This window comes from Drosophila teissieri, chromosome 3R (genome assembly GCF_016746235.2).
Source record: "Drosophila teissieri strain GT53w chromosome 3R, Prin_Dtei_1.1, whole genome shotgun sequence".
In the NCBI taxonomy this organism is placed as follows: domain Eukaryota; kingdom Metazoa; phylum Arthropoda; class Insecta; order Diptera; family Drosophilidae; genus Drosophila; species Drosophila teissieri.
The window spans coordinates 25,501,413-25,524,409 of record NC_053032.1 but is presented as its reverse complement, the minus strand read 5'-3'; the positions used below and the strand labels follow the sequence as shown (position 1 = coordinate 25,524,409).

Here is a 22,997-nt window from a genome sequence, read left to right as displayed (position 1 = left end):
GGTCGCTGTAAATTTTCCCTACTGATTAGTTAATTTCAACCCGACAGATTCCACATTCTTTTTTAATTTTTTTTTTTTTTTTTTTGGTTACTATTCCCATTTATTGTTGCTGGATTTATTTATGGCCGGTGGTTGCTTGTTGCACCCTTGCTAATGCTGATACCATCTAAATCACCAGTTATATATTTAATATATCTGCCATTGTATACAATATTCTAATCAACTGCGGGGCTTTTTTTTGGATTTTTATTTTTATTCCATTTTTGTTGTATTGACAGGCGAGCGGGTCAGCCACGTGATCTGGATGGGTCGTCGGGCGAGACGCGTCTGCCTTTAATTAGATTTGAGTCCACCAGAAGCGGAGGCCTAGACAGCGATTAGTGGGGCAAATAACAAGCCAGTACAAGGAAATCGCCAAGAGTACTCGTCTGCGACCAGAGCATATAAATTACACCAGCTGGACGTATACTTAATTTGTAGCCGAGGAATTCAAACCGGTTGGGGCTCAAATCGCTGACCCCCAGCAGCTGGAAGCCAGTGACACACAATAGCCAATTGCCAATTGTCGTTTTTGAAACGCTTTATGTTCAGAATAAGTATTTAAAAATCGTTTACAGTAAAGTGAATCGATCGGCTCCGAGTCCTCAATTGGGGTTTTGTATAACAAACAATAAGTACACCACTGTACACAGCATACATTACAAACATTAAAACTATAGCCTAGCATCTGTATGTGGGAGCTACTAATAACTAATCGCTCGACCTTGACGCGCCCACGATGTATCCCTTGGCGGTGAGGACGCCCCGGCAGCGGACATGCACCTGATAGCGCAGCGACCAGTCGATTGTGTAGCCTGGGGCCAGTCCGTCGAACTGCTCTGCGGGCAGCAGGAGCTCGGGATCGCTGTGCGTGTTCAGCTGGATGTCGTGGGCGGTGCAGAACTCCTGCAGTTCCGGTGGCACCACGCAGCACGTGGACAGGTTGACCTGGGCAATGGTGGGCGCCACCTGGGCGCTGTTGTGCAGCTCCTCCAGCGCTGCCGCATCCAGATCGGCAATGCCCAGCTGGGTGATCTGCTGCTTGAGGGCATACTGCTCCAGTGTTTGGTACAGTTCCTTCAGCTCTGCCACTCCTTCCTTTCCGTTCCGCTGGCTCCAGTTTGCAGCTTTGCTGACGGTGGATCCCTCGGAACAGGGCGATTTGGTTGTGGCCACCGGCGTTGCGCTGGCAACCGCATTTGGGTGGTAGGCCAACACCACATTGTCCACGTGCGTCACACTGAGTATGTTGAGCAGCTCCTCCACCGCCTGATTCACACACTCCGTGGAGTGGCGATTAAGGAATATCTTGGCGCCGATACTGATCTCATTCCGGCCATTCTCCGTGAGACGGGTGGTCAGCTCCTGGGTGGCCCGCTGCACTCGGCCGTGCAGCTGGTCGATCTCCTTCTCCACAACCTCGCGCTCCGCACTCGGGTCGGTGTGGAGCGTTATCTTCAGGCCGTCGTACAGCTCCTCGTTCGATTTGCGCTGTCCCAGTTCGGTGGTGATGATGTTGCCCGTGCTAATCACCACGTTCTGATACTTCTTCGTTATGGTCGGTATCATAGTGACAAGTGTTCTCCTTATTTGGTATCTGTTACTTTCGCGCCCGTCAAGACAACTGCAGCCCTCTCAGGTGGGTGAAACGCGTGTGTTCTCGAGCACCAACCGCCTGGCCACTTAAATACACTTTGCACCGAAGTGTGGGGAGAGAAATAACGTTCGCGGAGAGCTGGTGGTGGGCGGTAGTCGATTGGCCTCGATAACTTATCGATGCATCACCAGGGGTGCATGATCCAATTAAAATACAACTTTAAATCCTATAAAAGTATTATTATTAATTTAGTTCTTGACTAACTATAAAAGTTAGTTCCCTGTTAATTAGTTAGTTCCCTTGTTAATAAAAAGCAGAAACAGCCTACAGAAAAAAAAAGTTTATGTTTTCATTTTTACTTGAAACCAAATTATTTCATTATTTAATATGCTTAAAAACTAAAAACAAAGGAAAATCAACCCTTAAATAAATATATATCATTGACAACGTATGCCATAAAATGCCATATCTAACCGGTAAAGTGTAACGGTTCTCAGCTGTCAAAAAGACATTTCAAAGTGTACAACTTGACAGATCTAAAAAATTGGAATATAGGACTAGGATGTGTCTACACGCTGTACGCGAGTGGTTGGTGCTGCTAACCATGGAGAAGTACGCCAGTAAATTTCTGGAACGGGGCTACGACAGCATTGCCCGCTGCAAGTTAATTATCGCCAGCGATCTAGTCATGCTGGGAGTGGATATTCCTGCCCACAGAAAGCTCCTGCTCGATGGAGTCCAGTTCCTGAACAACGCACCCGAAAAGTTCATCTGCACGGAGCCTTGTGAGCTGCACAATCATGTCGAACTGAAACTGGATCCGGATGTGGAGTATGCTTCGTTGAAGAGCTTGGAAAATCTGGATTTCCCAAAAGCACCTGTTGCGAATTGGCTAGCATCCCCGCCAAAGATGGTCAAAAGAGGCTTTACTTGGGGCTTTTGCGGCTTGAATGTCAAAGGTGTGGATCAGTTAACTTCTGATAGTGCATCTAACTAAATACAAAAAAGTAAAAAATATAATAACGTGTATATATTTTATAATAAACAATAGCTTTAGTGATTAGGTTTTTTATATTTTCAAAGAACCAATAAGGGGCCAATTGGAGAACTAGTTTATAACACCATCCAATCTTAAACATAATCAGCCAATATAGTTTTATAAATGCCGCGGCAGCTAAAAGAAGGATCACCTTTTACTTTAAATAAATACATATTTTATTGATAACAATAAAATGGGATGAGCGATTTCCAAGTAACTCATTTTCCTGTGTCTTTTAATAGAATGAAAATTACTTGAATGTAATTAAAGGATTCAACAATGCGTTCAACAAATACTTGATGCCTCTCATCAAATCTTGGAGACGGGCATCCATGGGTGAAGCAGCCACCACTCGCTCGATACTGGCCGTACCCAAATCACGCGACCGGCATTCCACACACTCGATGGTTTTCAGCTTCACCTGCACGTTGTCAGCCAAAAGCCGCGAATTGTGCAAGATTCCGTAGAAAAGTACGACATCGCCCTCGCTTAGGAGCCGTGTGAAGTTCCCAAAGTCATGGTGAGCTCGTAGGATCACATCTGTGGTGGCGGAACGGCCAAGGAGTCGGCCACCCTTTTTGGTGCCCACCTTGACCAGCAGCTCGTACTCGTAGCGATTCCAACGCTGCAGTGTGCAACTACCGCTCTGCGCATTAAACGTCTTGATTACGCTTCGCCACTCCTCGCACTGGGCATCCAATTTGGGATCGCATTTGAAGTGCTGCGATATATTCTCGCCATGCAAGCAGCGCAGCATCCGGCCAAGCCACACGGGCAGATAGTTGGCAATGAAATCCTCCAAAAAGTTGGACACTCGAGAGATTTCCACTTTGGTGACGCTGCCCTCCCATGTCACGGGCATTCCATTCAGATGGGAGCAACGCAGCTGGGCCTTTATCTTGTTCGGCTGCTCGTAATAAGGTTGAGCACAAAGTGCATGAAAGCGATCCCAGGGCAGAGTATTCGACTCGGTAAGCGAGTGCAGACCCACTCTGGGCATGGCATTAAAGCGGGGCGTATCCTTAAAGCTAGATGTCATATAGGGAAAGACCAACAAGCACGCTGTAGTGACCGCCATGATGAGCTGCAAGGGTATTTGTTATTATAAGAACAAAAAGCACTTAAAACTTGGTTATCCCAAATAACACTTACCTGCAGCATTGTGATGTATTTCTGGGTGGCTCGGTTTAGCGCCAAAATGCAAGACAGGACAACTACCAGCCCGCAGGCGAGAGCTGTGCTGCCCCACCTAAGCTGCTCACTGGCCAGTCCCAAGCTATCGATGGCCACGAAGACAGGCACCAGCAGTGCCACAATTCCAAACAGAGGGAGAAATAAGACAATTCCAGCCAAGCCGAGGGCCGCACGCATCACTCCAAACACGGTGGAACTTTGAGAGGTGGCAATGCAGACTTGCAGCCAACTGAGCGTTACACAGTGCGGGATGAGGAATGTGTAGACGCCATGCCAACGGGAGCGCTTGGCCATCATAATTAGCAGTACAGGAATAAAGAGATACAAGGCAGTGCGGCAATTCAAGCAGAATTCAATCCCATTGCCAATGACAAACGATGAGAAGGTAGGTACGCGTAGGTCAAGAAAGCGCCAGCGAGTGGACACAACCTCGTCCATTTCGTACGGATATTTGGCAAGCACATTTACGGCAAAGGAAACGATCACTAGCCAGTCAGGCAGTAGGTGGGAGGAGGCGTACATAGACACGCACATGGTGATAAAGGTGAAGGCTCCAGAGATAATAGTCAGCTCCGAGTGTGGCAGCCAGGCGTCTGTAACCAGCGGGTAGACGATCAGGTTGCAAATGAAGGCACAAAAAAAGTACAGGTACGGCTTCATATTGTTGCGTAAAAATCGCTGCTCCGCAATGTCCGCCTCGATGTTCTGATCTCCATAGCTGAGAAACAGTCCCGACCAGATGCGGAAGTCCACGAACTGTTGTTTGGTTTTGAGCATCTTACACGTGGCCCAGATCATGATGCCCAGACTGAGGTAATAGCTAACCAGGGGCAGCATGTGCCGGCTGCTCCACCAAGAGATTGCGACGAGCACGCTGCAGCGTACACTAAGCGGAATGACGTTGGGTATGGACACAATCAAGTTGAGCAGTCGGTGGTAGAAGAGGGTGAAGAAGATGAGCGGGTGGAAGATCATGCGGTAGAAGCAGGGTACATGGTCCAAGCTCCTCGGATCCGGGACAGATAATGTGAGAGCATCATTAACGCTGGGCATTTGTCCGGCACTGTAATTGGAAGCTGCCGAAACGAGGTGAGCTTCGGTGATCAGGCGGCGTCGCTCCACATTGGCTAGGTCAATAGTGGGCACATCTTCGAGGGGTTCGCACTCCGGCTCCTGTTCTCCTTCGCTGCTCGACGAGGAGCGTTCATCGTCGCGTCGACGTCGCTTGCGTTGCAGATTGTAAATTCGCCGCATTTTGCGCTCCAGCTGCTTGGGCGTTATATGCTCGTTTCCATTTGAGAGGCAGGCAAAAAGCTCCCGGGCTGCTTTTCTGGCCGCTCGTTCGCCAGGAGTCATGGCCAGGCAGCGACGCACTTCGTCCGCATTCTCTGCCGTAATACCGCTGCCATCGTTGTAACACTGGCGGAGCAGCTTGGCCGCATCCTCGTGTCCATTGTGTGCGGCACTCACCAGCCAGTTGACGGCCTTCTGGTTCTGATTGCCTTTGGCAAGATTGGGCTCTACTGGGGACACGGCAATCTTCAGTATTAATCTATTAATTTTCCTACGAATCCCTACACTCACCTATGCCATTATCGAGTAACTCCTTGGCCAGATCGTATTGCATCTGGGGACATCCCTCCTCGGCAATGTGATGCTTAAGTTTGTTCAATGAGGCACGATCTGTAAGGGAGTACATCTCCACATTATGAACTTGTATCACTCAGGGCTCTGAGATTTACCTTCCAGATTCCAACGCCTGCGCTTGGTGACACCTGTCGGCTCATTTTGTGTCCAGGTGGCCATCTATGTGGAGTTTTTCGTTTTGTTTACGAAAAACTATGAAATAATTCTAGACTTGACTTAGTGATGGCATCGTGTAAGCACTTCTTTTAGAGATGGACTCACCAATATTAAAACATACACAAATTGTTAATAAATAAATAACTTAAAATTTAGTTTTTCCATTTAAAATATTGATTATTTATATAGCATAATTAATTTATTATAATTAAGCTTTTATAGTTGATATGCATAATATCGTGACTTCTCATCGATAATCTTATCGAAGGTTCTCAGCTGTGATTTCGATATTGCGCCATCAATCATCGATTCACACACATGCCGGCTAGATTGTTTGCTGTTGCAAAAAAGAGTTGTTTATTTTTTGTTTATAAGCATTTTTAAATAATAACCAGCACAAGAAATGGAGAGAAATCTGCAGAAGCAATTATACGGCATATCGCGCGAATCTTCTCCAGGCGCACGAAGGTACAGCATGCCAGCGGCTTCGGCAGACAGCACGCGAAAATCAATTTTTGGCGGCAGCGCCAATTGCGCCCAGCTGCCGGGGAACCTCAAAAAGACTGCCCTGACCAACAGGTATATGCTCCTCATCCGCCTGGAATTCCTCACTCATTTAATAACCCTTTTCAGTCGACTCAGCTTGTCCGTGCGCTCCACTCAGTCCATTCCCGGCATCCGATCCGATTACAATGCGGTCGAGAGCTTCGGTTGCCCACTGCCGGTGGTGGTCAATGAGGCACTAACCTTCGCAGGTCCAGGAGCGGGCACAGTAACAGCCAAAGTGACGCAAAATGGTTGGGCTTGGGTAATATTTCAGCAACTCATATTTAATCTAGTTCAGCAATCATTACCGTTACCTCTTTTAGGTTGTCCAAGGCAGACGCCTCTTGATTTGGCAGTACAAGGACACGGCCAAGTCGGGTTCGCCACCTCGTGTAGGCAAACTGGCAAGACGTGGAGGTGGCCTGGCCCAGTGCCGTGAATTGACTTTGCCTTACAGTGACCTGGGGCACAAGAGTGATCTAATTAGTGTTTTCCAGACGGAGGGTCAGCAAATGGCCTCCTGTATAGCGGTGTCTGCCACGGGAGAAGTTCGGTACTGGTCATCGATTGCACACGATGGAAACTCCGTGGATCTCTCCATCCTAACTGGTCAGGAGTTTGTCCAACTGCTCAGTCTTCCAACGCAGCAGGGATACCTAGCCGTTACAACCACTTGCAATCTGGTGTTCCTGCGGGTGGGACTCACCAATGGGCGTTACACACTGCACCATAAGACTATCAAGCCTGCCACTAGCTTCCTTGGTGGTTTTGGCAAAAAGTTTGCCTCCATTTTGATTGGAATGAACACAGGCGCAGACAAGGATCAGGTAAGTATCTGCGATCAGTTTTGGGGCAACATTCTCAAGAAGTGTTTTTAAGGTTTTGGTCGGCATGTGCTGCGAGAGCAATTCAGAAAGGGGAGAAACTATTGTCGCCGTGCTCTCCGATCGTGCAATCCAGCGCTGGAGTCTGTCCAACAAGGGAAACACCGAAAACCTTCTGTACGAGGATGCAGAGATGGTGCGCAGAATACGCGAAGAGTTTAAAACAAAGTTTTGGAACGTCCGGCTGCCAGCGGATAATGTGGAGATCGATCTTCATCTGCTGGACTTCCACTTGGTAAAAAACAAAGCCTATATACTGGCTGGAGCTGTGAATGCTGCTCACGCTCCACAAATGTGCTACGCTCTGGGTAAGAAGTTTTTGACAACATATTTTGATATGATGTACAATATTAGTTGTTTTAGTGACTGGCAGTGCTCAGGCAGAAAGTATGCTCCTGGAATCGTTCACGCCGCTCAAGATCAATAAATTCTTTAGTGCCAAGACTGAGGAGGATTGCCTAAGCGTGCGTTTTGTAGTAGGCAGCAGTCACATCTATTTGTATACTTCCAAGGTTGTGTATCCTCTGCACTTGTCCAACTCCGTACCGACAGCAGAGCTAGAGGCGGAAAAAATTGAGTTCCATCTACATGACGATCGCATTTTGAGTGCCGCCATCTGCAGTCAACTGCCCTTGTTCTTTAGCCGCACGCACGGTCTAGTTTCTATTACACCGGGCGATTTTGATGGTACCGATATGATGAACATGAGCTCCTGCAACACGCCGGATTTGTATGCACCCACTTCGTTCAATGCTAGCTTCGGAGCTCCCGACCAGTCTGCTGTGACTGGCAGCACTAACAATCTGCACCTCTTCGAACTGGATCCCGATGAAATGTACAACGAACTTTGCGATGAAGTTGGGCAACTAAAGGCTGCCTTCCTATATCACCTGAAACGCAACAACAGTATGGTTAAGACAATCGTCGATGAGCTGCTTCGCAACGTCACTGGAGCCGATCCAAATGGTGCACCTATGGATGCTTACAAGTTGGATAGAATTGTTATCACCATCGCCGAAGATTTGGCGGAGGATATTCCCATATCTGATCCCCGATGGGAGGAGGCCCTGGGAGATCAGGAAATGAATAGGCATGCCATCGGGAGCTCACGTTCCATGCAGATTATCAATCAACTAAGGGACAAGATCATTGCTTTCCAGCACTTCATAACGTTTCTGCATTCCAGTGGAGTTTGGGAAAAGGTATAAGCACAAAATGTTGTTGTTTATTTGTATTATTAAAAAGAAATTAATCATTTTCATTACAGTTAAACGCAATTCCTTGCGGAAGCCATTTGTTGAAGCCCACTAGTTTTATTCTCTCCGATATCAGCGAGAAGATAGTGGCTGCTATGGCTCTGCGATCCTTGCAAACCAAACTGCCCAAGCTGATTGAAGAGGCTATCGAAGCCACCGTAGCGCTATGGGATGAGGAACCCCATGGCAGCCTAACTTACCAGGATATATTTTACGTAAAGTTGTCAAAATTCCAGAACGTGTTCGAGGCCCTAGCGGATATTGCTGACGATCGTATTGCTGCTCAGAGTCAGACCACAGTATCAGTGGCCCACTTTATCAATGACATAAACTCTATTGTCCTAGACGTTTTGGGACAAGTGTTCAGGCATCGCGAGCAGCATGCAAGTAGCTTTAGGCTGAGCAGCGACAAACTACCTTCGTACGAGAATCTTCCCTGGACTGCGATGGCCGGTAGTGCTGGTGTTCGTGACACCTTGACTCGCCTCATTGACATCAGCGTTCGCTATGGCGGCCACTGCGTTAGCGAGACTGAGCTAAAGCAGCAATTGTACCAACAGATATTCGAACTTATAGATCTGGTTTTGGACGGACGAAGGACTTATTTGGAAAGCGTGCGCGACTCCGAAAAGTTCAATGTGCTGCAGCAACAGTTTGAGGCCCAGCGAAGGGAACTCATCTCTGTGCTGAGTAAGTATTCTACCATTCTATTCGTAGTTAACACTTCTTACATTCGACTTTTTATTCAGTTAAAGATCGTCAATACGAGTACGCCGCAAAGCTGGCTGAGAAGTACCTCGACTTTCAGAGCCTGGTGCTTATCTGCGATGAGACGCAGGACAAAGAGCGTCTGGACGATTACACCCGCAAGTACGAGGAATATGACTTCTCGCAGTTTGCCATCAACTGGCATCTGCGCCAGAACCGGCACGGCGAGGTCTTCGAACGCTTCAAGGGCAACCAGACGGCTTTGGCTCAGTTCATGCGCGACCATCCGTCCCTAGGCTGGATCCAGCTAATATTCAACGGTGACTTCGAGCGGGCTGCCAAGGTACTGTACGAATTGGCCCAGTGCGAAACGGAGTTTGTGGCCCGCAAGAAGTCTATGCTGTCGCTAGCCAAACTGGCGGCCTTCGCGGCAGCCGAATCCGATTTAACTGCCCAAGTGGAGAAGATCAATGCAGATCTTACGCTGGTCGAATATCAATCGCAACTGGGCCATGACGTACTGGAAAGCTTTGGCTTTGATCCAACAGAACAGAAGGTGCTCAAAGCAGAGGAGATTATCAACGTAAGATTGCACACCTTAACTATTGTAATATGATAATTGTCAATGTTTTTTACACAGCTCAACATCGCCGAGGAAAATGAAACTGCCACCGAAACAGAGTTCCGTAAAGCTTTAGAACTTCTGAGCTACGTGGAACAGCCCTACGATATGCGGCACAAGATCTGGTGTGCAGCTATAAAGCGCGATAACTGGACGGACTACGATCCCAACAATGCAGTGCATTACATGCAAAAGTTGCTCTTCTTCAAGATCATCGAAATCTCGCAACTGATGGGCCACGAGTCGGAGAACTTTTTGCCACCCATGGAGGACTTTCTGGAGAGCGTGGAGCTCGGCGCCTTGCCGCAGCAGAAACCGTTCCAGTATCTGTTGAAACTGACCTACGAGTATGTGGCCGACATGTTCAAACAGCCAGACGATATGGAAGTCTAATCAAGCACCTTACATGTCGTTTATTAAAGTTTACGTTAAGAATTTAAAATGATGGCTGGTGTTCTTGGCCGGTGGACAGTTGCCTGCCTTGTTGTTGCGTCGCTCAAACGCAGGCATTATAAAATATTATAAACTAAGTTGCTTTGTCACAGCCGGGCTCTGCCGGCGAAAGTATCTGAAGTGTGGCGAGCGGAGAGTCGGAAGCCCATCAAGTGTTCGGGGCAACTCTAGAGTCGGCCTGGCTCGCAGCTGTGCTGTTTGCATTTGTCGCCGGTGCGCATCAGTTTAACTTTGATCATGACGGACGAAACAACGCCGCTCACCGATGCCATTCCCAGTAGCTCAGGATATGTTGTCCTGCCGCCGTATCAGGGACCGGAGCGTGTCTTTCCGGGTGGCGTTTCTCCGCGCTCGCGACGCAACAAGATGCGGCAGTTCCAGTGCTGCATGGGCATCACCTTTATGTGAGTGTGCATCGAAAAGTGGAAACTGCGGCATAAAAAGGAATTATTTTTTGCTATGTTAAAGTTAACCATGCTGCCAGTTGACACCTACTTATGAACAGTGAAACTATTGGTATAGACACTTAACTCGTTGAAATGATTTTGTGAAGGTTCCCCAAATTAGGAGCCATAATTAACTACATTAACCAGGTGTTGTTGTCCTAAAGGCATACTTTTGACCTCTTTAAAGAAATTTAAACAGTGAGAAAGAATTTTCTAGCCCCCTCCTGTCGGATATTCAATACTCCATTATTAACCCATTGTGAACGTTTAGTCGCGCTTAACCGCAGCAAGCAAACCGCAAAGTAATTTCACTTTCCCAACCGCAGAGCGATTGTATTAACCGCCCTGTGCCTGGCCCTGGTGTTCAGCGATTCCCTGGGCAGAGCGGACGGGGGTCCCAGTTTCTTTTTCGTCGTCAATGGATCGGATAGCGAAGTGGCCCCAGACAGGCCACTGCCAGACGAACCGGCGGCAGAATGGGCGCTGCAGCAGGCGGCAGTGGCCCATCATGATGGTGCCCAGGCGGTCAGTGCCGGGATTAAGGCACTGGGAGATAGGGAAATACTGGAGGAGGGTCTGCAGCCCAACGAGGTGAATACGCCGTCCTTCCGCCACTATCGTTCCCTGAGCACGAATCCAGAGGCGAGAAAACTGGCACGGCGCGGCTATGTGGAGAACCAGGCCACCTTGGATATAGCCAAGAGGTTTAACTACACCAAGCAGCCGGGGCGCAGCAACATCGGTTGGGGACCCAAGATAGTTCTACCCGATCCTACGGTGCTTCGTTTGGACTGCGATTTCAATGCACGCTATCGAAGATCCACCGGCGTGTGTAACAATAAACAACATCCCAGGACTTACGGAGCCTCGATGGTTCCGTACCGTCGCATGGTGTCTCCGGATTATGCGGATGGTATTGCTGCTCCTCGCGTTAGTCATCATGGACGGTTACCGCCCGCACGTCAGGTCTCTCTGAAAATCCATCGTTCCAGCTACGAGACGGACTCGAATTTCACGGTGATGCTGGCCGTTTTTGGCCAGTTCATGGACCACGACATCACAGCCACATCGCTTACCACCTCGCAGGAGGGTGAGTCCATTGATTGCTGTGTGGCCGCCACTCGCGAGCAGCATCCGGAATGCTATCCGGTTGATATACTGCCAGATGATCCCTACTACAAGCAGTACAACATCAGTTGCATGAATTTCGTCAGATCTGCTCCCGCGCCCACGGGTAGATTTGGTCCACGGATGCAGCTGAACCAGGCCACGGCCTTTATCGACGCCTCCGTCGTCTATGGCAATCTGGAGCAGCGGCAGAATCAGCTGCGCAGCTTCATCAATGGATCGTTGCGCATGTTTGTCACTGATGATGGTCGCCAGCTATTGCCCATCTCCTCCAATCCGGCAGATGGCTGCAATCGTGTCCAGATGACGCGACTGGGAAAATACTGCTTCGAGTCTGGCGATGATCGGGCCAATGAGAACCTGCTGCTCACATCCATGCATCTGCTGTGGGCCAGACATCACAACTATTTGGCCCGGCAACTGCAGGAGCAGAATCCACACTGGGAAGACGAGCGGCTCTACCAGGAGGCGCGCAAGATTCTAGGTGCCCAGATGGCGCACATCACATACAATGAGTTTTTGCCCGTGCTGCTCGGAAAGAATCTCAGCGAGGCCAAGGGCTTGCTGCCAGCCAAACACAATCTAGATGCTCCGGATACCTATGACCCGGAGGTGGATCCAACTATTGCCAATTGCTTTGCAGCAGCCGCATTCCGCTTTGCGCACACCCTTCTGCCGGGACTGTTTAATATATCAAGGGATAACAGTAGTGCCGAGGCCATGGAACTGCACAAGATGCTCTTCAATCCCTTTTCCCTGTGGGCGGAGCATGGCATTGACCACGCCCTGATGACGGCGGCCAATACGCCGGTGATGCAAGTGGATCGCTTCTTTTCACTGGAGGTTACCCAGAAGCTATTCGAAGGCACCGCCGAGGATAGGGTGCCTCTGTGTGGCCTCGATTTGGTCTCCTTGAACATTCAGAGGGGTCGGGATCATGGCATACCCTCGTATCCAGTCTTCCGTCGCCATTGTCGTCTGCCGCCGGTGGATACGTGGGCGGAGATGTCTCTGGCCATTGACAACGCCACTCTGGACTCCATCCGGCAGATTTATGAGTAAGTAATGTTGTGATTTATCGTCTTGCTTTAGAGGTAAACGCTTTTGCTTGCAGATCTCCGCAGGATGTGGACGTCTATACGGGTGCACTCAGTGAGCCGCCACTGGATGGAGCTATCTTTGGACCGCTGCTCAGCTGCATGGTGTCCGACCAGTTCCTACGCCTCAAACTGGGCGACTCCCACTGGTACGAAAGGAAAATGGGTCCACAGAAGTTCACCAAAGGTAAGTGTCCTTCGAACTTAGAAGTGCCCTCAACTAAGAACCATGTTCCACCTGATGCAGCTCAATTGGCGGAGATCTACAAAACAAGTCTGGCCGCCATAATTTGTCGCAACTCCGATGGAATAACCCGCGTGAGAGAGCATGTCATGCAGAGACTGCGCGATGGAGGTAATCCCCATGTGGATTGCCAGGACCTGGAGGGATCTCGTTTCAATTTCGAGCCCTGGTCCGAGAAACAGCAGCCCCAAGAACTTCACAGTACTGGCATCAGTAGGGGATCCTCTTCGGTGCGCGTAATGTCCAAGGCAAATCATCAAGTCCGCAATGTAACTCTACATATTGATAAAGGGATCTAGCTGGGAATGAGATCACATTTCGATTGGGAAAGATTGTTTATTTATTAAAATATGTAAAACATATACTCTTAAGCCGGTTTCTTCTATTTCGAAAAAGAGCTGCTATACTAAAGTTCATCAACTACACAGCAGCCCATCGTAAATAAGCAGTAAATTAATAAATTATAAAAAATAACACATTTTCTAAGCTCTTAATACTTAAATTATTGTATAAACCAACCATTAAGCAATTTTGTATATAATACTTGTTAGCTTACAACATAAAAGCTTTGTTTTGCGTACGCTAAACGCTTGAATTTCACCATGAATATAGAGCTGTCATCAAGATTTTCCATGTAGCTTTGTTCACTAAGAATTCTTCACTGTAAAGAATTAAGAGAACGTTACTGATAAAGAGAATAAATAATCGTCGATTTACTGCGCATAAAAGTGTTAGCTCTTCAGTTTGATAGTCAGTTATAGATTGACTTTCGTAGAGAAAGGTTGCGTACAAAAAAGGTCCAATAAGTTTAGTATGTTTTCGCTGGTTTTGTTGGCCATATCGCTATTGACATTGGCGTGGTTCTACCTGAAGCGCCACTATGAGTACTGGGAGCGTCGCGGATTTCCATTTGAAAAGCACTCCGGGATTCCATTCGGTTGTTTGGACAGCGTCTGGAGGCAGGAGAAGAGCATGGGCTTGGCCATCTACGATGTGTATGTGAAGAGTAAAGAACGCGTCTTGGGCATTTACTTGCTCTTCCGTCCGGCTGTTCTGGTCAGAGACGCGGACCTGGCTCGCCGGGTGCTGGCCCAGGATTTCGCCAGCTTCCACGATCGCGGCATCTACGTCGATGAGGAGCGGGATCCCCTGTCGGCCAGTATCTTCTCGCTACGGGGTCAGAGCTGGCGATCGATGAGGCACATGCTGTCGCCGTGTTTCACATCCGGCAAGTTGAAGAGCATGTTCAGCACGTCCGAGGATATTGGTGACAAGATGGTGGCCCATCTGCAAAAGGAGCTGCCGAAGGAGGGCTTCAAGGAGGTGGATATGAAGAAAGTGATGCAAAACTATGCCGTTGATATCATAGCCTCGACTATCTTTGGCTTGGATGTGAACAGCTTCGAGAATCCTGACAACAAGTTCCGTAAACTGGTGACGCTGGCAAGAGCCAACAATAGATTCAATGCCTTGTTTGGCATGATGATCTTCCTGGTGCCCTCGTAAGTGATACATGCAATTTTTTGCTTAGCTGTGTCTAAAGGATCTTTTGGATATCTTGTAGGATAGCACAGTTCCTATTCAGAATAGGTTTCAAAAACCCAGTTGGCCTGGCCATGTTGCAGATTGTGAAGGAAACCGTTGAGTACCGCGAGAAACACGGCATAGTGCGCAAGGATCTGCTGCAGTTGCTCATTCAGCTGAGGAATACCGGCAAGATAGACGAGAATGACGAGAAGTCCTTCAGCATCCAGAAGACACCCGATGGTAAGTGATCATGAAAGTTGAATCCTAATGGAGATAGTCTGAGTAGTTTAATGTTTTCAGGTCATATTAAAACCCTTTCCTTGGAGGCCATCACGGCTCAGGCCTTCATATTCTACATAGCTGGTCAGGAGACCACCGGATCGACGGCAGCCTTCACCATCTACGAGTTGGCCCAGTATCCAGAACTACTGAAGCGCCTACAGGATGAAGTGGATGAGACGCTGGCCAAAAACGACGGAAAGATCACCTATGACTCGCTGCACAAGATGGAGTTCTTGGATCTGTGCGTGCAGGAAACCATTCGCAAATATCCCGGCCTGCCCATTCTGAACCGCGAGTGCACCCAGGACTACACTGTGCCCGATACCAACCACGTCATTCCGAAGGGAACTCCAGTTGTGATCTCCCTGTACGGCATTCACCACGATGCAGAGTACTTCCCGGACCCCGAGACCTATGACCCCGACCGGTTCTCGGAGGAGAGTCGCAACTACAATCCCACTGCATTCATGCCGTTCGGCGAGGGTCCCAGGATTTGCATTGCCCAGAGGATGGGTCGTATTAACTCCAAGCTGGCCATCATCAAGATCCTGCAGAACTTCAATGTCGAGGTGATGGGCAGGAGCGAAATAGAGTTCGAGAATAGTGGCATTGCCCTGATTCCCAAGCACGGAGTGCGAGTGCGTTTGTCCAAAAGAGTGCCCAAATTACAATAAAAGCATTACGGTGATGAAATACATTAGTTATAGTTATATTTATATTTATATTTATAGATTTTTTGCATTGATAAGAGATTAGCTTCAGATAAAAAAAAAGAGTAGATAATAAATTCAACGTAGATGGATGCAAATCACTAATAATTATTTGATTACGGAAAATATCTTATATGATGTAACATAGCTTCGTTTCACTTTTGAATTTTTTGTTACTAACTAACTAATTATTCTGCAAAGGTTTCGAAGGTGCAATCCATCTATTTGCTATTGAAATAAATTTTATGATTGCCCTTATCGTTATCATAAGTTTGCATTGATACGGGAATCCATTGCGATTACCAATTACTAATGCCACCAGGAGATAGCGTAGGCTAATGTATATTTATTTTTGGTGAAAGTAATGAGCACTCTTGTTTTACCAATAAATATTATAGTGCAGAAAAACAACTGAAATTGAGGTCAACAATTTTTATTGAATGCAATGCCAGTGCTGTAGAGTTCTCCACAATTCAAGGAGTCATGGATAAAGATACATAGTATGTACAATAACAAAACCAGTGTGGTAACCATGCAGTCAATTCACCATCAATCCGATTATTCCGATAATTCCCATTATTCCGATAATTCCGATTTATCTGATTTATCCGATTTATTTGCTCTCGCGCTCCTCCAACTGTTGCAGCTCCTTTTCGTTTTGCAACATTTTCTGCTTGTTCTTCTGGCGGAAGATTTCCTTGCTGGCTTCCTTGATGGCCTCGAAGATTTTGGCCTGGGACATGATTTGCTTTTGGACATTTTCCACAGCGGGCTCGGCATTAATATCGATCAAATCACTGAGACCTTCCGACAAGTACTCATTGTTATAAGGTTTCTCTTCGACTTCATTGCGTTTGAATAGCGAGAATGGTGGATACGAGGGATACGTTCGCTTTCGTCCACATCCTGTAAATCTCACGGATTGTAATGCGTAATTATATATATTTTATTCAAATTACCTGTAAATGCATTGCAGAATGGTCGCTTCTCGTACTTCCACTGTATAACTCCACTGAGCTTGTGCTGTAAACAAGAGTGATTATAAATCAAGATAAAGAAGTGAGCTACTTTTTAATTATTTGTTATGTGTGTATTCTCAATGAACTTTAAACAATGCGTCACGTTATCACTTTCGATTAGTAGCAAATTAGACTACAAATACCAAAATTTCACAATGTCTCTATGAAATAGTTAATGCATTGATAACTCACATTCGCCATATTGGGGCCCTCGTTGTTCTCCCTCTCCAGCGACGCCTGGGAGCAGATGAAACAAGCCAGGAGTGCGATTAGCCTCAGGGAAATCCTCATGGACGCTCTCATTGCTGGAGTATTTTTAATAAGCAAGCACTTAGCAACCGATGCGCTTAACACTCGAAAGCCAAATGAAAGTGGCAGCAGCTTGGGCCTTGGTCAACATCTCGGCTACGCAATGTGAGACTTGTTGCTTTCAGAGGGCGACAGGACCTCCAGCTGGGCCTGGAATGTATTTTGGTTGCCACTTAATGGCTTTTTGTGTTTTTCCCGACCTTTCCCAGCCGGGTCGCCCCCGCACATTAACATTGCATTGGCGTGTGAAGGATGGTCCTTGCCCTTGCAGAGCGTAATAAAAACCACTGCAAACCACTTCAATTTGAAACCGCACTGGACCGACCGACTTAAAGTGGGCGAAAAGCCCACACAATACCCACAGATTTTGGCCAGTGCAGCTGCATTGGCCATAATTCGCTCGCGAGCGAACTGAGGCAAGTGTATCTATTTATAAAGACCCGATCCGATCGGATGTATCCGAAAAGACACTCGCACAGATCGCTCCTACGCCAGTGAGTGTGCATTTTCCGAAACTTTTCCTCACACTTCCACGGGACTTTTCCGAACAAACAGAGGCAATTTCGAGGCGACTCTCTGGTTAAACGGTTCGCGTGCTACTCGATCTCCGGAATTCAATGAAAAATTCTACAAAAGTTGCATGATCTGGAAAATAAATAACCATATATCACCATACATTCATCTTCGGAATTTTGTATAAACAAGTGATACCATTTGTGCCCTAGTTGAGTTTTAAATTGTGATTTTTTTTCTCGACTTTCCCACAAATTGGTGTCGAAAGTGAAGGAATTTCTGTGTCACTTCTACTAAAATAGCATGTGAGTAATTTGGAAATCTATAAATTATGCAAATTAATTGGGAAATATCGCACTTTTTATTTGAATTTAATGGACCAATTTCTGTCGTCTGAGGCCGGAAAAAATCGTTTATATCACATTGCATGCAATTTCGTGTTGCCAGTTGAGAATCTTCTGTACCTTGTTTTTGTCTACGTAAAGTAAAAAACTAAAAATACCACGGCTATTTTGAGTTTTCCTCAGTTTTACTGTCACACTTCGGTTTGACAACTTTTCCTCTACCAATTGTGTCCGCCGGCAACCGCTTTTCCTTTTTCATTTTCCCATTCATTTCCCTACACTTCTCTGCTGTTAATTAAGCTAAATGCTTTTCCGCCTCTTTGTTTATATGAACCATCATATGAAACAAATTCCACGCATATTTCAGTTGCCGAAATTGTAAACATTTCAGCACGCCTCAGCGGCAATTTGTGCTGAAAATTACAACATTATCGCAAGCAGCTCGTAAAAAAAGTAATATCGAATAAAAAGTGAAAATCCTTGCAATTTTATGGCCCTGCGAGTGACGTTGCTCTTGCGCAGCGAAAGTTTGTTGTTTGGTGGCCCCATGCGAATGCATATTCATTTATTTTCGTGTATACGATTTATTTTATTATTATAATTTCCTCATTCGGCTATTAATAGAGCAGAGATGTCAGAGCCCGCAGCCCAACAACAGCAGTCCCAGAATGGCAAGGAGCGCTCCAAGTCCACGGAGGAGAAGGAAGTCCCACGCGAACCGGCGCTGGTCCTCAAAGACATTGATGTAAGTCCCAGCAGTAGGAAACTGTATCCAAAAATCAGATAGAAACTTTGACTAAAACGCATATATTTAACGGAAATAGTACTTATACTACCATTCACCTTTTTTGGTTAATCTTTTCTTGGCTAATTTCCCTGACAAGTTTGATATACGCAAATTTATTCAAACATTTCAACAAAAATGGATTTTTGTATACGCAATACTGGCCAATTTGTTTGTAAACATGCACTTTTTGAAGCTGCATTTAATATGTGATTTATATTATCTAATGCCGAACTATGTATCCATCAGATATCAAATATCTTATCCTTTCCGCTTTCCTCGCCACAGATAAAGACTGAGTTAGAGAGCCTAGTGAAGCTGCTGGATGGCAAGATCTACAAGGAGGAGGAGGTGGCCATGGAGGAGCTGCATCAGTATCTGATCGAGGACGACGGCTCCTGGGCGCTGGGCGACAACTTTCTGGTCTTCGTGCAGCGCGTCCTGCGTGACAATCAGGCCTTCTCCCCGGACACACGGATACACCTGATCCGCACGCTGGCCTATGCGGCGCTCAAAGATGATGTGATCATCATACTGCACCAGGATCGCAGGGATCACACACTGATGAACTACGCCCAGGACATTGACAAGCAGACGCCCGAGGAGCAGCAGGCCTGGGCCATGTTCGTAAGTCCATCAATGTGAATTCATTCATGAGTTTACTATATTTGCCATATGTCTCAGATGTGCAATCTGTTTGAGAACCTGGGTCCCTCCGAATGGCTGCTGTACATTTCCGAGTGGGACTACAATGGTCAGACCATCTCCAATATACGAGTGACCACCAAGGTGGCCGTCCACTGCATCCTATCCAATTGCCCGCAGCTGAAAAACATTGGCAGCATGATCCTGTACAACATTGCTATCAAGGAAGTGAAGACGGTGGTAAGTGGTATGCAAAGTATTATAAATTATCATATATTCAGGATGTACATGTCTGCAGGTATTCGACGACATTGCCGTGGAGCTGGCCATGGCCATTCTGCAGTTCTTCCAGAGCAGTCCCAACGAAGACCAGATCTTCCGCACGTTGAAGGCGCTCGTCCGCTTCCTCGAGGTATTGACCCATATTCCGCCTAGCCCAAATTGACAGCTGTCAAATATTCGAATAATTTCGTATTTTTTGTAGGTCTCGCAAGACGTGCCGATGATCATTCAAATGATTGGACCGCATCCAAAACAATTCGCCGGCAAGAGCGAGCGCGTGGATGAGCTGATAAAGATCATTAGTCGCAAGGTGCCCGCCTAAGGGAGATTTCCACATAAGAGAAAAACCATAACCATAGTTGCCCTTCTTCTAATATATACTTTATATTCTAGACCCTCACTTTTGTAAAGCATTTTAGCGACTCAATAAACATTTGTACCCCCTGACGAGGTCATCTACATGGCAACATCGCCGCAGCACAGTTTCAGGAACGGAAACCCATTGCCTCCACTGGCCCTCAGTTGCAGCCAGTGCTTCTGATTGGAGACGAACATCTCCGACGGCAGCTGCGTGTCCTGGGCAGAGGCATCCTCTGCAAGAAGAACAGAAAAGTCCTTGCCGAAAAGGATCTAGTTATATATTCAACAACAACTTACGCGCCTTCTTGTCGTACTTGGGCGACTGGGTGATGGATATCACGTCCTCGGGCTTTCGGAGCAGGATCTTGCCCACTCCCTTGCACATGCGCAGCACCTCGTGGTTGCTCAGCTTATCCAGCTGCTCCTCATCCAACAAACTGCAGGCCAGGATCCACTCACGCACATCGTCGAAATCGTTCAGCAAACGAACCGCTCCGTTCACACTGAAGCGGATGCGTTTCTGGTAGATAAAGTCCAGCCAGGCCTCACAAATCAGCTTCAGGATGAGTTTGAGTATGACAATGTCCTTGGTGGCACGTATGGTGGGCAGATAGATCTCGTCCAGCACATAGCCCACATAGAGGCTCTTCTCATCGTTGTTGTACACCTCGCGTTGCCAGAAGCTGGCGGCTGGAAAACACAGCGTAAAGTTGGCCAGGCTGAGGACGCGGCAAACTGCGGACAGTATCTGAACACACTCGTCGGTGGTTTTCTGGGGGATCAGGGGGATTAAGAGGATTAGTATCAACTCACTACCGGTCAGAGAGGTCACCTTTAGCTTGTCTATATTGGCGTTGACCTCGGCGATGAGCTTGGTGCGCAGGGCCACGCAAACCAGCATCAGTATGTCGCTCAGGTCGGCAGTGAGTTTGGGCAGTTGGAAGGTGATGAAGACATTCAGGCACAGCTTGACATCGTGCTCCAGGATCTGGAAGAAGCGGTCCATTTTCCACTCGCAGCAAAGGAGCTTCGCCTGCTCGGTGACCCAGAGGCGCATTGAATGCACCGAATGGTCTGCAAATGGATGGAACTATTGCGAGTCGATCTGTGGTATCGAACCTATGCCAATCTTACCCAGCCGATGGAGTATGGGTATCTGTTCAGCAACCGGCAGCAGGCTGGAGTTATTGTGCGCCTCCAGATTGGAGAAATATTGGTTGCTCAGATTGACGAGGTTGGCGAATATACTGATCCACACGGTGCCAGTTGGGGTTCCAAATTCCTGAAAGTATGGAAGCCTTAGAATAGGGATATATATTAAGATATATGCAAATATATCACATTCTTTGGGCAATCGCGATATTGCTGAGCTACCACATCCACCAAGCGATTGGTATTATTGGAAGATATCAGGGTGAGACGGAAGAGTTGATCCCAAATGTTGTTGCAAACGAATCCTGTAAGGATTTCACCAATTCCACGAAGTGTTGAAAAAACAGGCTCGGGAATATCTGCAGAGAAATATTGTATATATCAATAGAAAGATGAAAATATGTATGATATGTAACCGACCATTAACACTCTGATGATAGAGCCAGCTGCGTATGGAATCGATATGGGTTAAGCGATAGCAGGACACGGGATTGTCAATCCACCAGAGCAGTATGTGATCCAAGATGATGCCCACATACGACCAGAGCAGTCGCAAGCCCTTCACAATGTACGCGTTCATGTCCACAGGTCCTTTTTTGCCATTATCTATCATACAAATAAACATAACATCTGTTTATGAAATGCCAAAAAGCTCACCGAAGATGGTTGGGCTAATTTCCGTGGCCTTGGCTATCAGTTGGGCAATAAACACCCGCTCCTTCTGCAGAAAACTCTCCGTGTGCTTGCAGCGCAGGCTCTGGCGATCCTGATCCTGCAGACTCTCCTCCGCCATCTGCATCTGCATGGACTTGTAATCCTGGGCGGAGTCGCAATACGGCTGGTAATCGCCGGCGGCGAAGGATATGTTTAGGGTGCGCAGTATCTCCAGGCTGGAGGAGGTGGACTCCAGATTCTGCTGCTCCCGCCAGGCATCCTGCTCGCCCATGTTGAAGAGTCCAAACACCAAGTCCAGGGCATTCTGCTCCACCCGCGTCTGAGCCACCAACTATACCAAATGAGCTCTTTAAAAAGGAGTATGTAATAGGTTAACTAACAACTTGAACCTGCAAAACGTAGCCAAAGTCAATGGACTTGAGCGCCAGGAGCAGAGCAGGATACATATTGCTGCACACATTGGCGGGCATCTCCTCCTTCCGCTTGCCACTCAGCTTGGGCTCCTCCTCCAGGTCGTCGTCGCCCGGTGGTTTATCCACCTCGAGCGGAACCAGTGGCTTCTCCACCTTGCGGCACTTGTTGTACAACTGGGTGATGTGCAAAGCCCAATTCAGCCACATCTCCGATTGCATCGACTTGCGCAGCAGGAAGCTCAACTGAAGGGGATCCAAGATCATTCCGAATTCGGGATAATGGAGTCAAGTACTCACCGTTCGCTTCAGCACAAAGGTGAGCTGGCAAAAGCGTCTGTCATTGAGATCCATTATCAAGTGGAACTTCTTCATCAGCAGCTGATTGTAGGGACTTCGCTTGATCTTCTTGGCGAGCGATTGGAAGTCAGCATTTTTGGTCTCGTCCTTGAGGTTCCAGTACTGCTCCACCACCCGCTCGCACTCCTCCAAAATGGTGTCCTTCGAGGGGCAGCTTAGAAGGGGTACCAATTTAAATAAGAACTCCAAGTTACTTACATGTTCACTGAAAATCGCCGAGTTGACATCGATCACAATGCGCTTGGTAATCCGACGCAGCTCCAGGCCCAATTTGCCGATTTCCGCGAACGTGTGCATCGGCTGGGATTTGTTGCGGCAGTACCACTTCGGGGTGGTGCTCATTTTCGGTGGGGCCTGTCCGCCGGAGGCGGAACCACGCCAAGCCCCCTCCTACTCAGTGGCTCCCTAAATCCGCCTGCTACTAGACAAATCGCTTTTTAATTATTGTGTCTTCCAGGCACGCATCTGCACCACACTCGTTTCTTGCCACAACCCGCTTCTTTCCTATCTCCCAAGCCTGGCGAATGCAAATTTTCCTTCTGTTGGATCGATGGCTGGTCTCGTGACCC

The 22,997-nt window shown here is 47.5% G+C and overlaps 9 protein-coding genes across 11 annotated transcripts; 5 read left to right on the top strand and 4 right to left on the bottom strand.

Moving 5' to 3' along the window:
• Positions 1–562: 562 nt before the first annotated feature.
• On the bottom strand, positions 563–1,762 carry LOC122620349 (glutamate--cysteine ligase regulatory subunit). Its single transcript, XM_043797769.1, has one exon. It carries the CDS (start codon positions 1,606–1,608, stop codon positions 751–753), a length of 858 nt encoding a protein of 285 aa, XP_043653704.1. The 5' UTR covers positions 1,609–1,762; the 3' UTR covers positions 563–750.
• Positions 1,763–2,124: 362 nt separating this feature from the next.
• Positions 2,125–2,680, top strand: LOC122619612 (sterile alpha motif domain-containing protein 5). Its single transcript, XM_043796640.1, has one exon. The coding sequence runs from the start codon at positions 2,199–2,201 to the stop codon at positions 2,631–2,633; it is 435 nt and encodes a 144-aa protein (XP_043652575.1). The 5' UTR covers positions 2,125–2,198; the 3' UTR covers positions 2,634–2,680.
• A 147-nt stretch (positions 2,681–2,827) lies between these two features.
• LOC122619611 (wolframin) lies at positions 2,828–5,744 on the bottom strand. Of its 2 annotated transcripts, none has more exons than XM_043796637.1 (4): positions 5,612–5,744; positions 5,454–5,552; positions 3,828–5,392; positions 2,828–3,759 (listed from the first exon to the last, which is right to left on the bottom strand). In XM_043796637.1, the coding sequence occupies exons 1-4, from the start codon at positions 5,673–5,675 to the stop codon at positions 2,926–2,928; spliced, it is 2,562 nt and encodes an 853-aa protein (XP_043652572.1). In that variant the 5' UTR covers positions 5,676–5,744; the 3' UTR covers positions 2,828–2,925. The 2 variants fall into 2 exon arrangements, with proteins under 2 accessions (XP_043652572.1, XP_043652573.1); XM_043796638.1 differs by having other exon boundaries at positions 3,828–5,389.
• A 243-nt stretch (positions 5,745–5,987) lies between these two features.
• On the top strand, positions 5,988–10,130 carry LOC122619704 (nuclear pore complex protein Nup133). The gene is made up of 8 exons (XM_043796790.1): positions 5,988–6,251; positions 6,306–6,480; positions 6,542–7,045; positions 7,098–7,410; positions 7,466–8,304; positions 8,370–9,048; positions 9,108–9,649; positions 9,707–10,130. The coding sequence occupies exons 1-8, from the start codon at positions 6,076–6,078 to the stop codon at positions 10,079–10,081; spliced, it is 3,603 nt and encodes a 1,200-aa protein (XP_043652725.1). The 5' UTR covers positions 5,988–6,075; the 3' UTR covers positions 10,082–10,130.
• A 248-nt stretch (positions 10,131–10,378) lies between these two features.
• Positions 10,379–13,525, top strand: LOC122621681 (chorion peroxidase). Its single transcript, XM_043799629.1, has 4 exons — positions 10,379–10,545; positions 10,914–12,773; positions 12,830–12,999; positions 13,060–13,525. The coding sequence occupies exons 1-4, from the start codon at positions 10,379–10,381 to the stop codon at positions 13,353–13,355; spliced, it is 2,493 nt and encodes an 830-aa protein (XP_043655564.1). The 3' UTR covers positions 13,356–13,525.
• A 303-nt stretch (positions 13,526–13,828) lies between these two features.
• Positions 13,829–15,975, top strand: LOC122619814 (probable cytochrome P450 6d4). Its single transcript, XM_043796994.1, has 3 exons — positions 13,829–14,558; positions 14,621–14,823; positions 14,884–15,975. Exons 1-3 carry the CDS (start codon positions 13,870–13,872, stop codon positions 15,537–15,539), a joined length of 1,548 nt encoding a protein of 515 aa, XP_043652929.1. The 5' UTR covers positions 13,829–13,869; the 3' UTR covers positions 15,540–15,975.
• A 52-nt stretch (positions 15,976–16,027) lies between these two features.
• Positions 16,028–16,931, bottom strand: LOC122620908 (cardioactive peptide). The gene is made up of 3 exons (XM_043798588.1): positions 16,787–16,931; positions 16,535–16,598; positions 16,028–16,481 (listed from the first exon to the last, which is right to left on the bottom strand). Exons 1-3 carry the CDS (start codon positions 16,895–16,897, stop codon positions 16,189–16,191), a joined length of 468 nt encoding a protein of 155 aa, XP_043654523.1. The 5' UTR covers positions 16,898–16,931; the 3' UTR covers positions 16,028–16,188.
• Positions 16,932–17,445: 514 nt separating this feature from the next.
• Positions 17,446–19,918, top strand: LOC122620302. Of its 2 annotated transcripts, none has more exons than XM_043797697.1 (6): positions 17,446–17,721; positions 18,390–18,505; positions 18,833–19,171; positions 19,229–19,429; positions 19,488–19,601; positions 19,674–19,918. In XM_043797697.1, the coding sequence occupies exons 2-6, from the start codon at positions 18,392–18,394 to the stop codon at positions 19,791–19,793; spliced, it is 888 nt and encodes a 295-aa protein (XP_043653632.1). In that variant the 5' UTR covers positions 17,446–17,721; positions 18,390–18,391; the 3' UTR covers positions 19,794–19,918. The 2 variants fall into 2 exon arrangements, with proteins under 2 accessions (XP_043653632.1, XP_043653631.1); XM_043797696.1 differs by having other exon boundaries at positions 17,448–17,721; positions 18,385–18,505.
• Positions 19,838–22,770, bottom strand: LOC122620303. Its single transcript, XM_043797698.1, has 10 exons — positions 22,627–22,770; positions 22,369–22,569; positions 22,048–22,314; positions 21,641–21,989; positions 21,404–21,589; positions 21,173–21,342; positions 20,966–21,113; positions 20,664–20,905; positions 20,129–20,603; positions 19,838–20,064 (listed from the first exon to the last, which is right to left on the bottom strand). Exons 1-10 carry the CDS (start codon positions 22,768–22,770, stop codon positions 19,928–19,930), a joined length of 2,319 nt encoding a protein of 772 aa, XP_043653633.1. The 3' UTR covers positions 19,838–19,927.
• Between the last annotated feature and the right edge of the window lie 227 nt (positions 22,771–22,997).

What these genes read in the sequence shown, in the direction of transcription:
- LOC122620303 (XM_043797698.1), bottom strand. Translation starts at nt 22,770, where the DNA reads ATGAGCACCACCCCGAAGTGGTACTGCCGCAACAAATCCCAGCCGATG. An exon ending in CCAATATAGACAAGCTAAAG is followed by an intron (nt 20,604 to 20,663) that starts GTGACCTCTCTG and finishes CTGATCCCCCAG; the next exon opens with AAAACCACCGACGAGTGTGT. An exon ending in CAAGTACGACAAGAAGGCGC is followed by an intron (nt 20,065 to 20,128) that starts GTAAGTTGTTGT and finishes TTCTTCTTGCAG; the next exon opens with AGGATGCCTCTGCCCAGGAC.
- LOC122620302 (XM_043797697.1), top strand. Translation starts at nt 18,392, where the DNA reads ATGTCAGAGCCCGCAGCCCAACAACAGCAGTCCCAGAATGGCAAGGAG. An exon ending in TGGTCCTCAAAGACATTGAT is followed by an intron (nt 18,506 to 18,832) that starts GTAAGTCCCAGC and finishes TCCTCGCCACAG; the next exon opens with ATAAAGACTGAGTTAGAGAG. An exon ending in CGCTCGTCCGCTTCCTCGAG is followed by an intron (nt 19,602 to 19,673) that starts GTATTGACCCAT and finishes TATTTTTTGTAG; the next exon opens with GTCTCGCAAGACGTGCCGAT.
- LOC122619814 (XM_043796994.1), top strand. Translation starts at nt 13,870, where the DNA reads ATGTTTTCGCTGGTTTTGTTGGCCATATCGCTATTGACATTGGCGTGG. An exon ending in ATGATCTTCCTGGTGCCCTC is followed by an intron (nt 14,559 to 14,620) that starts GTAAGTGATACA and finishes GATATCTTGTAG; the next exon opens with GATAGCACAGTTCCTATTCA. An exon ending in CATCCAGAAGACACCCGATG is followed by an intron (nt 14,824 to 14,883) that starts GTAAGTGATCAT and finishes TAATGTTTTCAG; the next exon opens with GTCATATTAAAACCCTTTCC.
- LOC122619704 (XM_043796790.1), top strand. Translation starts at nt 6,076, where the DNA reads ATGGAGAGAAATCTGCAGAAGCAATTATACGGCATATCGCGCGAATCT. An exon ending in AAGACTGCCCTGACCAACAG is followed by an intron (nt 6,252 to 6,305) that starts GTATATGCTCCT and finishes AACCCTTTTCAG; the next exon opens with TCGACTCAGCTTGTCCGTGC. An exon ending in ACAAATGTGCTACGCTCTGG is followed by an intron (nt 7,411 to 7,465) that starts GTAAGAAGTTTT and finishes TAGTTGTTTTAG; the next exon opens with TGACTGGCAGTGCTCAGGCA.
- LOC122620908 (XM_043798588.1), bottom strand. Translation starts at nt 16,897, where the DNA reads ATGAGAGCGTCCATGAGGATTTCCCTGAGGCTAATCGCACTCCTGGCT. An exon ending in AGGGCCCCAATATGGCGAAT is followed by an intron (nt 16,599 to 16,786) that starts GTGAGTTATCAA and finishes TCTTGTTTACAG; the next exon opens with CACAAGCTCAGTGGAGTTAT. An exon ending in ATTCTGCAATGCATTTACAG is followed by an intron (nt 16,482 to 16,534) that starts GTAATTTGAATA and finishes TGAGATTTACAG; the next exon opens with GATGTGGACGAAAGCGAACG.
- LOC122621681 (XM_043799629.1), top strand. Translation starts at nt 10,379, where the DNA reads ATGACGGACGAAACAACGCCGCTCACCGATGCCATTCCCAGTAGCTCA. An exon ending in TGCATGGGCATCACCTTTAT is followed by an intron (nt 10,546 to 10,913) that starts GTGAGTGTGCAT and finishes TCCCAACCGCAG; the next exon opens with AGCGATTGTATTAACCGCCC. An exon ending in TCCACAGAAGTTCACCAAAG is followed by an intron (nt 13,000 to 13,059) that starts GTAAGTGTCCTT and finishes CACCTGATGCAG; the next exon opens with CTCAATTGGCGGAGATCTAC.
- LOC122619611 (XM_043796637.1), bottom strand. Translation starts at nt 5,675, where the DNA reads ATGGCCACCTGGACACAAAATGAGCCGACAGGTGTCACCAAGCGCAGG. An exon ending in GTTACTCGATAATGGCATAG is followed by an intron (nt 5,393 to 5,453) that starts GTGAGTGTAGGG and finishes CCGTGTCCCCAG; the next exon opens with TAGAGCCCAATCTTGCCAAA. An exon ending in AATACATCACAATGCTGCAG is followed by an intron (nt 3,760 to 3,827) that starts GTAAGTGTTATT and finishes ATACCCTTGCAG; the next exon opens with CTCATCATGGCGGTCACTAC.
- LOC122619612 (XM_043796640.1), top strand. Translation starts at nt 2,199, where the DNA reads ATGTGTCTACACGCTGTACGCGAGTGGTTGGTGCTGCTAACCATGGAG.
- LOC122620349 (XM_043797769.1), bottom strand. Translation starts at nt 1,608, where the DNA reads ATGATACCGACCATAACGAAGAAGTATCAGAACGTGGTGATTAGCACG.